This window comes from Salvia splendens, chromosome 12 (assembly GCF_004379255.2).
Source record: "Salvia splendens isolate huo1 chromosome 12, SspV2, whole genome shotgun sequence".
NCBI lineage: Eukaryota > Viridiplantae > Streptophyta > Magnoliopsida > Lamiales > Lamiaceae > Salvia > Salvia splendens.
In genome coordinates, this window is record NC_056043.1 from 26,862,260 (window position 1) to 26,879,101 (window position 16,842).

At 40.1% G+C, this 16,842-nt stretch overlaps 2 protein-coding genes across 2 annotated transcripts; both read left to right on the forward strand.

Annotated features, from left to right (window-relative positions):
- The first annotated feature begins 4,170 nt into the window (after positions 1-4,170).
- LOC121758498 lies at positions 4,171-5,145 on the forward strand. The gene is made up of 3 exons (XM_042153885.1): positions 4,171-4,311; positions 4,453-4,596; positions 4,739-5,145. The coding sequence occupies exons 1-3, from the start codon at positions 4,194-4,196 to the stop codon at positions 4,885-4,887; spliced, it is 411 nt and encodes a 136-aa protein (XP_042009819.1). The 5' UTR covers positions 4,171-4,193; the 3' UTR covers positions 4,888-5,145.
- Positions 5,146-11,064: 5,919 nt separating this feature from the next.
- LOC121757079 (transcription factor bHLH149-like) lies at positions 11,065-12,113 on the forward strand. The gene is made up of 2 exons (XM_042152566.1): positions 11,065-11,257; positions 11,344-12,113. The coding sequence occupies exon 2, from the start codon at positions 11,355-11,357 to the stop codon at positions 11,895-11,897; it is 543 nt and encodes a 180-aa protein (XP_042008500.1). The 5' UTR covers positions 11,065-11,257; positions 11,344-11,354; the 3' UTR covers positions 11,898-12,113.
- Positions 12,114-16,842: the final 4,729 nt, after the last annotated feature.

Consider the following 16,842-nt stretch of genomic DNA (forward strand, 5'->3'; position numbering starts at 1 on the left):
ATCCGAGTCGTCGTGTTGAACAATGATGCATTACATTTACAACGAAAACCTATTGAGAGTAGAATTGGAGAGGGAGAGAAAACAAGCAATCCAATTCCAAGTGGGATGAAATGGTTAGAGGCCATAAATCAGTCTGACGTCTACCCACATTCCCAATTTAGAGTACTAACGGGAATTAAAAACCCAATCACTGTGATTAGGGCATTAGCAATGGGGCGCCCTAAGGCGCGCCATAGGGCGCGCCACGTCAACAGTTTTATTCTCCTACCTCCCCACCTGCAGTGGGGCGTCCTAAGGCGCGCCCTATGACGCGTCACGTCATCATTTTTTTAATATTTACAAAATCCATACGAATTTTAAAAAAAATAATACATTAAAATACGAATTTCAAAACTTCATTTCATTTAATAAAAATTAATACATTACAATGCGAATTAAAAAAAATGCAAACTCAGCGACGGCGGTTACGAGCCCACACTTCTTCAATCATGTCGCTCGTGAGCTGTGCATGCTCCTGTTGGTTGCGCATTGAGGCCTGTCTAGATAGAACCTCTTCGAAGCCTAACGGTAACCCTCTATCGGGTGCGTCGGTCTATGTGCCGGAAGAGCTAGATGCACGGTCGTCTTCATTCCAGTCGGTGATGCTTCCGCCTTCACTCTCGACTATCATGTTGTGCATGATTATGCACGCATATATGACATCGGCGATGACTTCCTTGTACCAGAAACGAGACGGCCCTTTCACAATTGCCCACCGTGATTGGAGTACCCCAAATGCCCGCTCAACATCCTTCCGTGCCGCCTCCTGCTTTTGCGCAAATAAAATCCTCTTCTCACCAATTGGGCAGCTGACCGTCTTTAGGAAAACTGGCCACCGTGGGTAGATGTCATCGGCCAAGTAGTACCCCATATGATATTGGCGTCTGTTGGCAGTGAACTCGATGGCAGGGTCGTTGCCGTTACATTGGTCGGTGAAGAGGGTGGACGAGTTGAGGACGTTGATGTCTTTGTTCGACCCGGCTACGCCGAAGTAAGCAAGCCAGATCCAGAGCCGATGGTCAGCGACGGCTTCGAGGATCATCGTCGGGTGGCTGCCCTTGTATCCACTTGTGAATTGGCCTCTCCACGCCGTCGGACAATTCTTCCATTCCCAGTGCATACAGTCGATGCTCCCGAGCATCCCGGGAAACCCGTGCGCCCTCTCGTGCATCTGCATCAGACCCTGGCAATTAGTGGCTGTCGGCTTGCGCAAATATGTGTTGTCATAGGCCTCTACTATCCCCCGACAAAAGCTCTTCAGACACTCGCGGCCTGTAGTCTCCCCACAGTGGAGGTACTCGTCAAAAAGGTCCGCCGTGGTGCCGTATGCCAACAGACGAATAGCAGTCGTGCACTTTTGCAATGGTGTAAGACCGGGTTTCCCGATGCCGTCCTCCCGAAACGTGAAGTATTCATCACGTGAAGACAATGTACGAACAATGCTGAGAAAAAGGTACCTCGACATTCTAAACCGGCGGCGGAAAACAGTCGGGCCCCATCGCGGTTGATCGGCAAAATAGTCTTCAACCAGACGTCTGTGAGCTTCCTGGTGGTCGCGTCGGACATACGACCTATGTCGAATAGGCCAATGGACTTGCTCAGCCGCCGCCGCCTCCTTCTCGCGCTGCATTTGCGCATAGCATGCCGCCATGGCCTCTTCAACGGCTGCATCTAATGCTTCGTCAAGCGAACCACCGGATTTAGACGAACTAGAACTATTGGTGTCGCCGAGATTCATTTTGGTTGGATGTACAGAGAGAATATGTAAAGAGATAGTCGATATGTTCGTATGCACAACTGAATAAGAAAAAAGATTTAAATAGAAAATCAAAACTGCGTGCCATCGTCCGCGTCGATCATCCGCGACCTCCACAATGGGGCGGACGATGGCCATCGTCCGTGCTATCCTCCGCGACCGAAGTATAGGGCGCGACTATCGTCCGCGCCCTATGGCACGCACCCGCAATGGGTACTGACGATGGATGGCGCGGACGATGCGCGCCATCGGGCGTGCCATTGTCCGCCCATTGCGGATGCTCTTAAGGATGAACCACGAACCTAAGGAAATTTTTAAATCATTGGACCAATTATCAAATCCTAAGGTCCTATAAATTAGCAAGGGACTTTTTTACAATAATTGCTAGTGGATGTCTCTGATTCATAGGGATGACCAAAATACCCGTTCCAAACAAAATTGGAATTTTAAATTTGGTCATGTTTTTTGAAATTTCGGTTTAATTTGATTCGATTTAGATTTTTGAAAAATTTCGATTTCATTTTGATAATATAACAACCAAAAGCTGAATTTATTTTTGATATTAGCATACCTAAACCAAACTCTGTCTTGATTCAAAATATTGATTGATTAATTTTGAGGTTATTGGTAACGATGAATTTCCGTTTTTTTTATGAGCATCTGTTGTTGATGTCGTTTAGTTGATGTGGTCGTGGATGAATTTTTGTTGTCGTTTGTTTGATGTTGTTGTTGTTGCGGATGAGTTTCTATTGTTGAATTTCTATTATTGGAGATATGTGACCTTTCCCGCTGCCGGCCCGTTCCAATGGGGCGGTCCGAGCTCCCGGTGATTGCGGTTGCTCCCAAACCATTAGTTTTGACAATAGGTTGAAATCTAGAAACAAATGTGTGCCTTTGGAATGTGTTTTCAGCACTCACCAGAAAATAAAATATATTTCGTGAGTATAGGTGCACTGTGCACATATAGTAACAATATATAGTTTAATCTCTTTCTCTTTATCATCGCCAAAGGAAATAAGACACTTGAAATAAATAGCTCTAAACAAGTATAGTGGGAAAGTCAAAACCAGAGCGATCCCGTTTTGCTCAAAGAAAGCGAAAACAGGGGATTTTCCAGAGGAAAATGGCGAAGCAGCCCGGAGGTTTTTCCGGCCATCAAATGCCAGAATCAGCCACTAATGGAAAGGTGTCTGTGGATCTTTTCTATGAAAAACTAGGCAAACTGAACGAGTCATCAGGCCTCAGTTCACTGTGAGACTTCTTTCCCCATTTGCATGCATCCATTCCCATCTTCAAATATAACTACATGCATTGGGGATTTATATTTGATCGATTAATGCAACCTTTTTCTGTTGGTGCGGATTCTTCTTCTTGAATTTTAGCTCTACTCAAATTTCCCTTCATTTGGAATGGTTTAATCACAATGCTCTGGTGTTTTATTAAGAAGATTTTAGTTGAATCACAATACATTGTTAAGATGTTCTGCTTGGAAATCATGATGAGAAGGAATGGGGATAAATCGATGGACTAATAGTTTTCAATTTTCTAATTACTCCTTCTATCCTTGGTTAATTGAGGCATTTCTTTTCGTCATGCGTTTTAAGTAGAGAAAAATAAAGTAAATTAAAAGGGAATAGAGTAAAAGTGTTATTTTTGACAAAGAAGGCAATGATTCACTTAGTTTGGGACATCCCAAAATTGATTTCAAATCGCTTAACAAGAGGCCAAGGGAGTGCTATAGAAACAGAGTTTTTTATCTATCATTGAGATCTTTTTCTGCGAAATGGAGTAGCGTTTTCATTAATATTACTCCCTCCGTCCCAAGATAAGCGAAACACTTGTTTTTTGCACTCTTTTTGGAAAAATAATATAAAATAGTTATAATTGAGAGAGAGTAAAGTAAGAGAAACAATGTAGAGAAGAGTCTCATTTACATTATTCTACTTTACTCTTTCTCCACGTTAACTATTTTATACTATTATTTTCCCAAAACGAGTGCGAAAAAGAAGCACCTTGCTTATCTTGGGACAGAGGGAGTATAAGTCATGTATGGTGATCTGATACTCCTAATTATGCCGCTTTAATTTCCGTCAAGCAATGTTGGATTTGGATTGTGTCTACATGGAAGTGATGAAACGGGGAGGATTTTATCAGGTGCATATGTCTTACTCATGAACAAACTTTTTATTTTTTTCCTGTAATCTTCGATCTGGTTTCATTTACTTATCCTGCCGATGCTCGATAATAACTACTATGTCAAGGAACTCAGAGTCAATATTTGACGTGCAATGTAGTATACTATCTTCTGTGATCAAATCTTGTTCAACTCTTTTAGGTGACTAAAAAGGGAAAATGGGACGATGTTGCGCTAGTATCAAACTCGCGAAGCCGTGTATCCATGTCGTCAGCAGCTCAACTTCGGAATGTTTATGAAATGCTGATTCTCCAGTATGAACTAATGTCTTGTGGCAAGAAGTCCAGTCCAGCAAACTTATGGCCCGCCAAGAGTTCTCCAGGTTGTTATGCTTCGCTCTCCTTTACACGTCTTACATGTATATTTTGGTTACTGAAGCAATCTTCTGTTCTTCAAAATTTGATAATACTCTTCATGTTCTTTATTTCACACATAAAAAAAAATAGTGAGTGGTATTTGACAGGTTATTTTGGCTCTGGGACGAGTCCAAGCTGCTCGGCAGGAAAAAGGAAGCGCTGTGACAGCTCGTCTCCGTTTTCATCAGTTCATCTTGGTGATCAAGATGGCTGGACAGAGGAAAAGGATTGCTGCCGGAAGGAGACCAAAGGTCTTACATTTTCTTTTTTGTTTTGAAAAAGAGTGTTGTCGAGTTCAAAAACAAGTTTACACACCAAACAGAGATGCAATCATGCAACTGACATCTCAATTATTTCCTTCATTTTTGCATTATCAATTTGTTATAAGTGCAGGCCAGGAGACAGTTAACAAGAAATCAACCGTGATCATATCGGAAAACTCAAATGCTAAAGCACCTCAGAAGCCGAGGACTGGATATCATATATTCCTTAGATTGGAGACTCATAGGCTAAGGAAACATGCTGAGCTTCTCTACACCTAAGGAGCCTGCGGACGATGTTTATCACGTGTCCTTCGAAGATGACCTCCATTCACCTGATGAGTCAATGGTTGGATTGGCAATTGAGGCGATGAAGAATGCGGGATCCAGCGACTCGTTCTTCCAGATTGATTGGGAAAATGGCCCTCCTGGCATACGTTTTAACTGAAGTATGACAAGACACCCTCTGAGACGACGAGCTTGTAGATCTGGTGTGCAATTTTGAGCTTTCCTGGGAGAAGTTTTTGCATAGAAGGGCTTCTATAAGATGCAATATAGGTATGGTTCTAGTAGCTATTTCAATGAACATGAAACATGTAAAAGGACAAATCCAATTAGATGGGTGAAATTTGTGTGCAGATAAGAGCAGCATGGAAGTGGGCCCGACTCACTTTTATTCGTTTTTTACTCCATGCTCTTCCCCAAAAGCACAACACTCACATCCACGCTCTTCCGCAAGGACATGCTCAAGGGTCCCACCATTCTATTATTCAATTTAAATAAAAACATTTCCACAATATTAAAATGCATTAAAAATACCCGAAATACTATTATAAATTAAATTTTTTTTAAAAGTACATAATTAAAATCCTAAAAATTAAAAATTACATAATTAAAGTCCTAAAAAATAAAAATTACATAATTAAAATCCTACAAATTAAAAATTACATAATTAAAAATACCCCCGTGGAAGACTAGTCATCTGGCCCTATCCCTAATGTTTTTCGGAGACCGTATCATTGCCAAATGTGAATCAAGTTGCTCGGGAGTCATCCGAGACCTACCGGCCAAATTGAGTTGAGCCAAAAGGGTCCACAACGAGTTGGTGGGGTTTGAGGTGGCACAAAGGGAGCGGGGTCGGATGGAGTCTCGGCGTGACGGCGGTTGGCCGTCGCCTTCTTCCTTCCTTGTGGTCGGCGTTGGGAACTGCTCGTGCCTGCGTCGGGGCTACCCAAGTTAGCTCCGGCAAGCTGGCTAGCCACCTCATTAGAGCCGTCATCGTATAGGGATAACGACCTCAACTGTTTGTTGGAGGAGCTGGAGGAGGATGATAAGCCTCCCCTATACTTCGAATTTCTACGCACCTGTTGCCGAGCGCCGAGGTGCTTGAATGGTTTGTAATGCATGGAATGGTAGGTCGACATGGTGGTCGTGATGATGTCTGCCTCACTCATGCCGTTCCCCGTCGACCGCTGTTCCTGGAGGTAATACCCCTGGAATTTTTGAATTTCTTCGTTGGCTCTGAAGATGGTATTGCGCACCATACTCTCGTTGCGCTCGATGGTTCCCTCCGGTCGGTTGGCATTGTACCGGTGAGAGACGCGCCACCAAAACCTCTCCCCGGTTTGGTTCGTGCCGGTTTCCGGATATTCGGATATTTTTAAATAGGCTTTGAACATCTTCTCCATCTCCGGAGGAGTGTACGCGATGCGGACGTAAGGGTCACTGCCACGACTATGAGTAGGAACACTACGAGGAAGAGGAGGAGGAGCGAAGGGGTTGTCCTCCGGAGTTTAGGAGCCGCCGCTCCCTCCCTCCCGATCCTTGTTCGGGTGCCCACCCGTATCGCTCATCGTTGGCATCTTGCTCGTCCACTAGATAAGGCCGGTAGCCACTCAGAATTTGAGAACCTTGGGTTTGAAGAGGGGGTGAGAATTTTGTATCCGGATGAGGGAATGGTGTTAGGTTGAACCACTCGTGGTTCCATCCGCAGGAGTCGAAGGGGTGATCGCTAGAGCCGGACATTTTTTTTGCAAGAGTGAAAGATTGAAAATTGATGAGAGAATTTAGATGAGAATTGTATAGTGTGTTGTGAAATTTTTTTTGTAGAAATAGGGGTATTTATAGATGAAAAATGTGAATTTTGGGGGAAAAATGAAAAATAAAGTAAAAGTGGGGAGAAAACGGATATAATATATTGGGAAGTGGGAAAATATTTTTTTTTATTTAAAAATGATTTTTTAAATTAAAATTTAAAAAATAGAAAAAGCCAACAGCATTGCTGTTGGCCAATAGGAGACTGCCACGTCGACCTGCTCAGCGGCACGGACGTCGTCCGCCCCATCAAGCAGCGATGGGGATGGTCTAATGTGGCTGCTGTAAATAGCTTATCTATGTAACTAAGACTTCCTATTTTGTATTAATTGCATGTACATTAATTATACATGATGTCTAAAATGAAAATACACACACTCGGTACATACCGTGCCTTTGCTTGAAGTCGTGCACGGTATGTACCGAGCTTATGAGGAGCCTGATTTTGACTCGATTTTCGTCCCAACTCCATATTTCATCTTGTTTCACATCCTACAATGAAAAAACAACGTACTTTTATAAGTCCAAAACATATAAAACCACTTAAAACTAAGAAGATAAAGATCGTATTTTTTATTTGCTTCCGAGATGGGCTTGTGGCGAGACAAGGTTTCGCCAAGCTAGTCGCCATGTGCATATCGGGCTTGGTTCTCCTTATCTAGTATCTAGGCAATCTACAAATAAAAATAAGAAATTGAAAAAACATTAACTTATCAAAAGACCACACCCTTATTAAAAAAATCTTTTTTATTAATTTAAGATTATTTGTAATTTACTATCTTTTATTAAGGCTATTTACCAATAATAAATGATAACATAAACATACAAAACAGCAAAAACATACAAATTCTGATTCTGATAATTGTAAAAAATGTGTGATGACAGATCTGAACCTATAGGCTATTAACAATTCTATACAAAAGGGAAAAAAGAAAAACAAAAAACTATTTATCGCAGGTAAATCCACGAATAATGTCATTATAGTTTTAACTTATGTAGATATGATACTTATAAATTTACTTTTATTCGGTATAGCTCCTCGTTGCAGTATCTTCAACTATTCATTTTTTTGTCCTTTATCATTTTTTGAGATACTATAACACAATTTCTTTTTCATATTGTTGTGCCATCACATTCTATACTACTACTACTACTACTACTATCTGCAGTTTGTTGTCCTTTTACTTGTCGATTCATAAGTTTTAGTAATTTCATTTGTTACGTATTGTATATACTACCGTGCTCCGTCAATTGGATGTCTAATTTAATTAAACGACAAAATTGAAAATTAATATCGATTTAATTAGCCATTATATGTGCAAGTTGAAGAATTTGTGGTATAATTGAATGTGTACAAATCGGTAAGTACAGTGCTGCACCAGACCATGTGTTGCCTATTATCCTTCACATGATTTTTGCTTCATTTAAAAGCAATGAAGCTTTACTATTAAATTCAATAAAGCACATATATAGACTAGTTATCAAGTAAAACGCACCATCTCCCTATTCTTTTAACGAACAAATCAATTTTAATTAAGAAGGTTGCTAAGGAACAACGTGACTTAATTATTTACATTGTAAGACAAGATTTCTTTTTCTTTTTTGTGTGTGCGCGAGTTGTGTCGGCCAAATGGATTAGTTTTTTAACATTGTATTATTTGTCATTGATTTTGTAGTTTACATTCGTTCTTACATAAATACGCACTCGCAATTTTAATACTCCACTTAAAATAGGATATTGCAATAGAAAATATATTTGTCTGCAAAAACCAGTTACTTTGTCCTAATGTTCATTGGTTTTAAAAACGAGTACGGTTATTTGTTTGGTTTCACGTGCATCCGAAATGATACTATACAAAACAGCAATTTATTCGATTAAGAAAAATATATTACCAACTGAATTGGGCTTTGTTATCATAATTGTTATGATTATTGATAGATTGAAATGTGCTCTCTTCGTCTGGCTGGCATCCCATATTAAATATCACATTTAAATTCGATACAAGTTAGACGTAGAAAGTTATAGTGGAATGAATAATCTATTTTTATATAATTTTATAGTAAAATTCAAAGAAGATGTGCTAATATAATACTCCCTCCGTCCCTGAAGAGTATGCACTACTTTCTTTTTCTTTCGTCCCTGAAGAGTATGCACTACTTTTTTTTTCTTCTGTCCCCAAAGAGTATGAACATTCAAATTTTAGAAATTCCTTTCTTTCTAATGAGGGTGAGACTCATTCTCCACTAATTAACAATACTTAAAAAATGACTCTATCTATCTCTCTTTTACTTTATCAATAATGCATTAAAACTTGTGCCGAACCCAAAGTTCATATTCTTTGGGGACGGAGGAAGTATGTGATTAAGTTATTAAAATTAATAAAAAATGAAATGAGATATTTAGTGACGGATATTTCAAAATATGATATATTTAATAGCAGACGAATGTAATACCACAACGGAACAATCACATTTTATATATTTTACAAGTGCATGTTCCTTTTCATATTATACCTACGGTACATGTATTTTCATGGTGAAGCACTATACGTGAGTTTTTACGCCTAAGTTATCAATGAAATTCTTGAAGTGTCGGTATTTTGCCATCTATAGCCCAACAATAATAGAATATTCTGCAAAGTTGCCAAGTAAATGCAAAACCTACCACGACCAAACATAACATTTAAAGAAAATCTAGCGGAACAAATATAAAAGTCGGTGGTTGAATTAATTAATACTTAGGCTATTTCTAATTCAATTTCATTTCATATCATTAATCATACCATAATTCATTTTTTAACAGATAAATTACTAAATTAGTCTTCTACTTCAAACTCAAATCACCCACAACAGCTATATATACTCCAAATCATACCATAAGTTTAGTTTTTATTTTATCGTTTAATTATTCTTCATTTTCATATCATTTTAAAATGAACTAAACATTTAAAAAGTTAATTAATTTAAAATTTTGAAATTACAATAAATTATTTCTAAAATCTACTAAATAATAAACCAAACAATGCATAATATATAATCCTAAATTATTTTCGAATTATGCTTCTAATTATGTTAAGCATCTCTTGCTGGATTACCGGACAATTTGAGGGGCTTGGATGAGTACACTACTCAAAGTCACCTCAAACTTCCCCTTCCCCTTCCTCTTGGCCGCTTTATCTATGTGGGACAATTTTTCGACACTGTTGACGAGGAAAAGTGTAGATTCTCTTCCATCGCGACATTAAGATCGATGGTGGTAGTACCACTAGTAAATACTCTCTGAAGGCGAAGAAAGTCTCATTCGCCAATTGACAAATATCTTCCAAAATGCTTGCTACCCCAATTGATAAAGATGCATACTGATTTGGAGATACCATTCTATATTAAGGCCTAGTACTAGCGTAGCTAATTGACACATTTCGTCTTCAACTCGTTGTACTTCGTGACGCCCTTATGTTAGAAAATTCAAACCCATTGGTAATTTTAAATTATCAAATTTTCCGAGATTTACTTCATCGTTACACTAGCATATTTAAAAAGGACCAAGAATTAATAAAAGAGTTTTGAGATAAAACAAAAATTAAACATTTCGACAATTTAGAATTGAGTGTAGGTGTAGGAATTAGGATGCATAGACAAACTTATGTTTTAAGTAACGCAGGAATTTTTTGTTTTTGGTTTGGAAAACTTAAATTCGTTGAACCATCTCATCGACGATTTTGGCATGAAGTGTAACGAAAAGTTAATGGCAATTTAAGCCTCAACATTTATTATTGAATACCTACACTATTAATTAAAAAAATACCGAAAATTGAATGCTTCATATTTACACCTTCAGTATCTTGTCTATTGTGCACTGCACATTGCGTGGATGCGGTCAGGTCTAAGTTGTACGGAGCATTAGTAATGGCACCCGTCCCGGCGGAATTCCGACTGACGAGCCAGACGTCCGTGCGGGACGTCCGCCATTGTGCAAATGAGGCACGGATATGGACATCCGCTGCGGACACCGGAGTTCCGCGGATATCCGTCGAGACGTCCGTGCAAGGGAGGCACGGATATGGACATCCGCTGCGGACACCGGAGTTCACGGATATCCGTCGAGACGTCCGTTCGGACGTCCGCCATTGGGTTGACTCCCACGGACGTCCCGATTATTGCATTAATTTCTTTTTTTAAATTGCGTTGTCCTTGGAGATGTCCGCCACTATGCAGTAGGATGTCCGTATGACCTGACAGGAGGTGTTTTGGGGATATCCGCGGGACATCCGCACCGCTGCTAATGCTGAGGTGGAAACCTCATTAATAATTTTAGTAAGAAAATGGTGTAATTGTTATGCATATATTAACAGCTACCTGGTTTTTAGCACATGAAAAGTAGAGAGGGAAAAAAGAGTAACATGGCAGCACAATAAATTGATGAATAGACAAAAGACGCGTGTTTTGTCGTTTCTTCCCATCTCTCTCTCAACTAGTGCTCCACTTCTTCTTCCCCATTCTTTCTCCAATTCAAATTCTACCGTTTCTCTCTCTACAAACCGTTTTCCACTTTGATCAGGTATCGTATTTAATTTATCGGCGGATTTGATTTGGGGTGAATTGATTTGATTTTGATGTAATCCAATTTCTGTTGCTTTTTTGCAGTTGACTTTTCAATGGGATCGTCAAATCCCGACGCCAATTCGCGCAAGCGTCGCAAAATCGACCCGGATTCCCAAACCCGGATCCCGCCGGAAACGGGTCCGACCCGGTGGCGGACCGAGGCGGAGCAGCAAATCTATTCGTCGAAGCTCATGGACGCGCTCCGCCACGTCCGCCGCCCCGGCTCCGGCGGCCACGGCGCCGTCCGCGACGCCGCCGACCGGGTCCTGGCCGCCTCCGCCCGGGGCAGGACCCGGTGGAGCAGAGCCATCCTCACCAACCGCCTCAGCCTCCGCCTCGCGCAAATCAACAGGAAGCACAAAAAGGCGGCGAAGCCTTCCGCCGGAAAATCGCGCTCGAGAAAGCCGGTGAAGAAACTTCCGCCGGTGGAGAGCAAAGTGAAGGTGTTGAGCCGGTTGGTCCCCGGCTGCCGGAAGGTCTCGCTGCCGAACCTTCTAGAAGAAACAACTGATTATATTGCCGCTTTGGAAATGCAAGTCAAAGCTATGACTTTTCTCACCGGCCTACTCAATGCCGGCGCCGCCGGCCCAGCTTAGGTGTTTTTTTTCCTCTTTTTTTTTGTCTGTTTCTTTTGATTAATTTTTTTTGGGGTAAAAGTTTTTTAATTTTCAAGTGTATGTTAATAATTAAGGTTGATATATTCATGTTTTTTTTTAAAATTTGCCTGCCGTAGAAGTTAGCATACCCAATTTGTCATTTGTTTTTTGATATTTATTTGACTTTAAATTAGAATTATTTATTCTTTGGGATTATGAATTGTGACATGCCAACTCATATTTTGTTTTTATATTGTTTGCGCCATTTCATTTGATTCCCCACTAGCTATTCAATTATTGGATTAGGTTATTTTTACTTTGTTTTGTTCTTCTACTTATCTATCTCTTTATATATGATGGCTTAGTTTATTATAGAAGTACATTCGCGAGTAGCATCATCGATGAAAATTGGAATGGAGAAAGTAATACATTAGAGTTTTTTGTCACTTAAATTTACTTATAAACGTTTCATTATTAAATCAATGTAAGTATTCTTTCTTTCAAGTACTACAGTATGGTTAATTTTCAGAACTTTATTTTTTTTAAAAAAAGAAAAATTGACAAAATGCATTGTTTAGGACCGGAACCGTCAATATAAATAAAAAAATGGCTCCTTTTTCACTACCGGTTACACTTCCTGGAAAACCGGAACAGGTGGCATTACTAGCATTTATGAGGCCACCCACAACGCGTCACGCGGGTGGCCCGTATTCCGTCACGAAGGAACGAGACGGCGGCATGACGCGTTGCAGCGCTCCGTCTCGTCCCCAGCCCGTTCCGTGTTCCGTCACGGCGTGACGAATGGCGAGACGTCTCATCACGCGCCGAGGTGACGTGGCGCGCCCCGGCGCCATGCGTGACGCCCACTCGCCGGCCAGCGGATGGGCATCGTCACGTTGACGCAATAATTCATTTTTTTAAAAAAAATTGAATTAAATAAAAAATAAATAAATTAAAAATTAAAAATGGTAATATTACCGTTTATAGCCGTTTTCCATTTTTTAATTTATTATTATTTTTTTACTCTATAAATACTCCTAATTCATCCTCATTTCACACACAACTACATATCTATTCTTCTCAAATCATCTCCATTTCCTCTCCAATTTTCATCTAACATCTCATCACAAAATGTCCGGCGACGGAAACTCCGTCGGTGACGGCTCCGGCGGGTGGGATCTCAACGCGTTCGGCGACTGGGGGAGCATGTTTAACACATTGGGTGGTTCCGGTTCGTCGACGCCGGGCACCCAGGGTTCGTCGACGCCGGGGGGTACCAAACACCCAATTTTGACGTCGATGCATACGCCCGTTCCTCTGTCCCGCGATATTCGCAGGGATTATCCCAGATTTAGGAGGATTATTCCGTTGAACCCACTTTGGAAGAAGGCCAAGGCGGTGGAAGCTCCAGGGCGGACGAGGAGGAGAAGGATCTAGGCCGGCATCCGTACGGCCCCAAAGAAACGCTGGCGGTGTACAACGCCTGGATCAGCGCCTCGTACGATCCCATCGTCGGGAATCAACAACCCGGGAAGTGCTTCTGGGAAAAGGTCACCGAGGCCTACCACCAGATTAAGCCGAAGGGGTCCCACCGCCGCACATATAAGATGCTCCGCGCTCACTTTGACCGAGTCGACAGAGAGGTCAAACGATTCTGCGTCATCCACAAGAATGAAGCGGCTCATTACCAAAGCGGAGCCACGGGAGCCGACATTATGAGGTCGGCTTTGCCGTTTGCGGGTCTACTTCGACGACACCGACAAACAATTCCAGTATGTCGATGTTTGGGAGGTCGTCAAGGACGAGGAAAGGTGGGCCGACGGTGTGCGGTCCAGCACGGGCTCGACCTCGAAGCGCACGAAGCACACGACGAGTGGCCAATACTCGTCTGGTGAGGGCGGTTCGGGCAGCGGGCCACAAGAGTTTGCCTCGCAGGAGGTTGAGATCCCGACAGACGATGCTGGGGGGTCCTCCCGTGGGCGCCGTCGGCCGCAAGGGAGAAATGCGGCGAAGGCGGCTAGAGGGAGGAGGGGCCGAGCCGAATCAAGCCAGGCGGGCTCGGGCTCGGGGGGGACCCCCCCAACTCCCTTATGGCCCTGTACATGACCGCCACAATGACAGACACTTCCCGCATGACGCCAGCTCAATACCAAGCCTGGCTTAACGGAATTACGTTTATGGTAGCACAACTTGGCATTCCACCTCCTCACGGCTTCAGTGCACCTCCACCGCCTTCGGGGGATGATTCGCCGGCGGAGTAGTTTTTTTATGTTCTATAAAATTGTATTTTAAATTATGTCATTTTAAATTTTTTAGGATTTTAATTATGTTTTTTTTATTTTTTTTGAATTTTAAGTTGTATTTTTATTTTATTTTTAATGAAGTGTGTTTTTTTAATTGAATTTGGTTGGAAATAAAAATAAAAAATGAAATTGAAAGAATAGTAATTTAAGGGACGGTTAAAGGACGGAGGGTTGCAGGTTCCGTCCATTAGTTAAGGGATGAAGTTAAAAAGTACAGTGAGACCCGTAAATAGTAATTTAAAAGACGGTTAAGGAACGGTTTAGTGACAGCGTTGTGAATGGCCTGAGATATGTCATCTAACCAAAAAATCAAAATACTATTTTTAGCAATTGGCTTTATTATTTAAAGCATCAAATAATAAGCAATGTATCCATCATTAGTGTGATACCATCCTTTAGTAGTACATAATAATTATCATTTATAATTAATTTGGATTTAAAAATTGATGGTTTAAATTTGATGAAATTAAAATCTATACAGTATGTCAACTTAAGTGTAATTTAGGTAATGCCTAAAAATTAGGGTGGGAATTTAACTATAGGTACTGAAAATGTGGGATTCTTTTCCAAATAATTGAATGTTCATGATGTGATTTGAATAATTTACATCATTTTCCTCCTCTTCAATTATAGATGTGGAGAGAGAGAGATAAAACCCCACAAATTTAAAAGTAGGGCAAATTCCGCCAAAAGAACAGCCTAATTTTGCAACAAAAATGGCATGTCATGTTGTGGGCTGACCCACCCCGCCCCACTTATACCGCATGTGACATTCCTATTAAACATTCAAATCCTCTCAACTTTATGCTCCTATTAAACATACAAAGTATAACATACTCAAATATATAATTCACTAGCTACTTTGAGTATTCATCCACCACATATATTAACCCCCACTTTATTTCCTTCTTTTCCCATTGTGACTCTTAACTTATTCTTTCATTAACTTCCTCAATTTTAATTAGCCTTATGTCAGTATTTATCACAGAAGAAACTAGAAAAATAAAGTGACTCTCAGAAATAGTGTCAAGAGGCAAGTGTGATCGAGTGAGAGTCCCAAATATTGTCATTTGTTGGGATTGAGAGAGTGTGGTCGCCATCAAGGGTAATGGTGTGCAACTAAGACAAAGGTTTATGATGTTGATCAAACTTGGAAGCATTAAGATATCGTATATAAACATTTTTTTTGACGCACAACTTATATATATGGATAGTTGATTTTTTGAACAATTTAGTATTGACAATATCAAAGTGTATTCTCTCGTTGTGTTGGAATCTAGCTCGATCAACGTAATTTGACTGGGCTGTACAAGTGACATAAAATTTCATTTTGAAAAATCAAATAATATGATCAATCCCATTCCAAATAGATAATTATGATATAGTCATTTTTTATAAACCGATATCTGATGAATAAAAAATAATAGATTGAATATGTCCCAATAAATATGGAGCTATGAGATTAATTAATAAAATATTAATTTATCCCATAGTGGACACGTAGACCAATACTACAGGGAAAATAAGCATACGTGGCTTGACACGCTGTTTTCCATGTGTGTACATTGAAATGATAGTCCAGATACGTCCCTTGAACGAACAACAACATGAGAGGTGTACAGATACATTAGCCCAGGTTCATGCTTCATGATAGATGTTTGTAACGTCTGTAACATCCGAGTTACACTCCAGTATTATTAGCAGAGTTGACTCTGCATTGATTCCACATGCTCCACATATAGTAGGCATGGCCAATAATAGGGAGGCATACTCATGCATTCTCTAAACCAAGACACTTTTATCTGCATTAGTATAAACTCTCTATTTGCATTTCATAAGTTGAAGTTCTGCCTGCATATATAGCTGTAACAAACAAGGTGTAGCCATTTTATCTTTGAGAACGACACGCCTAAACTGAGAGCACTATTGAGATATTGTATTGCAGAAAAAATCATTCTTCGATTCAACTAAATACTAGTACTATTGTATTGTTTTATTTGTAATTCAATTTTGTAGTCCCATTTCTTTATTGTCTTATAGAAAAGAAATTATCTAAATTTGTGTATTATAGATAATATTGGGTTAACTTGATAAATTGGTGGGTTACATAAACATTGTTAAAATTATAATTTTGGCAAGATTGAGGCGGGCCTTTATCTTATGTTGGGTTCTGAATTAAGCTTACGTATGATACCAAACAATTAGAAATGTCCATATATAATTCTCTATCTTGATATTATTATCTTATCAAACACATCCTAGGTATTTTTTAGTATATGCAACTAGAATCGTTTGAGACACTTATATGTATATATCAATGGTCAATGGAATGCATGGAGTACTACGAATCATCACATAATTAAAACATCAATATATATGATAGAGATTTTCATAATACTAACACAGTAGTATAACTCGATACAGATGTAGAAATCACATAAACATATCAGTGACAATGAGAATTCCATGACATGAAAGCAATAGAATTCTTACATAATCTATAGATTGTACCATAATCTAAATACTACTCCTACGACCTAGAAATGATGAGAAACAAATCTTACCTAAGTGAACCACATAGATATAGACATATTCCGACCTCAAATCCCAAGGTTCTTGACAAAGAAATGGAGTAGCTTTTA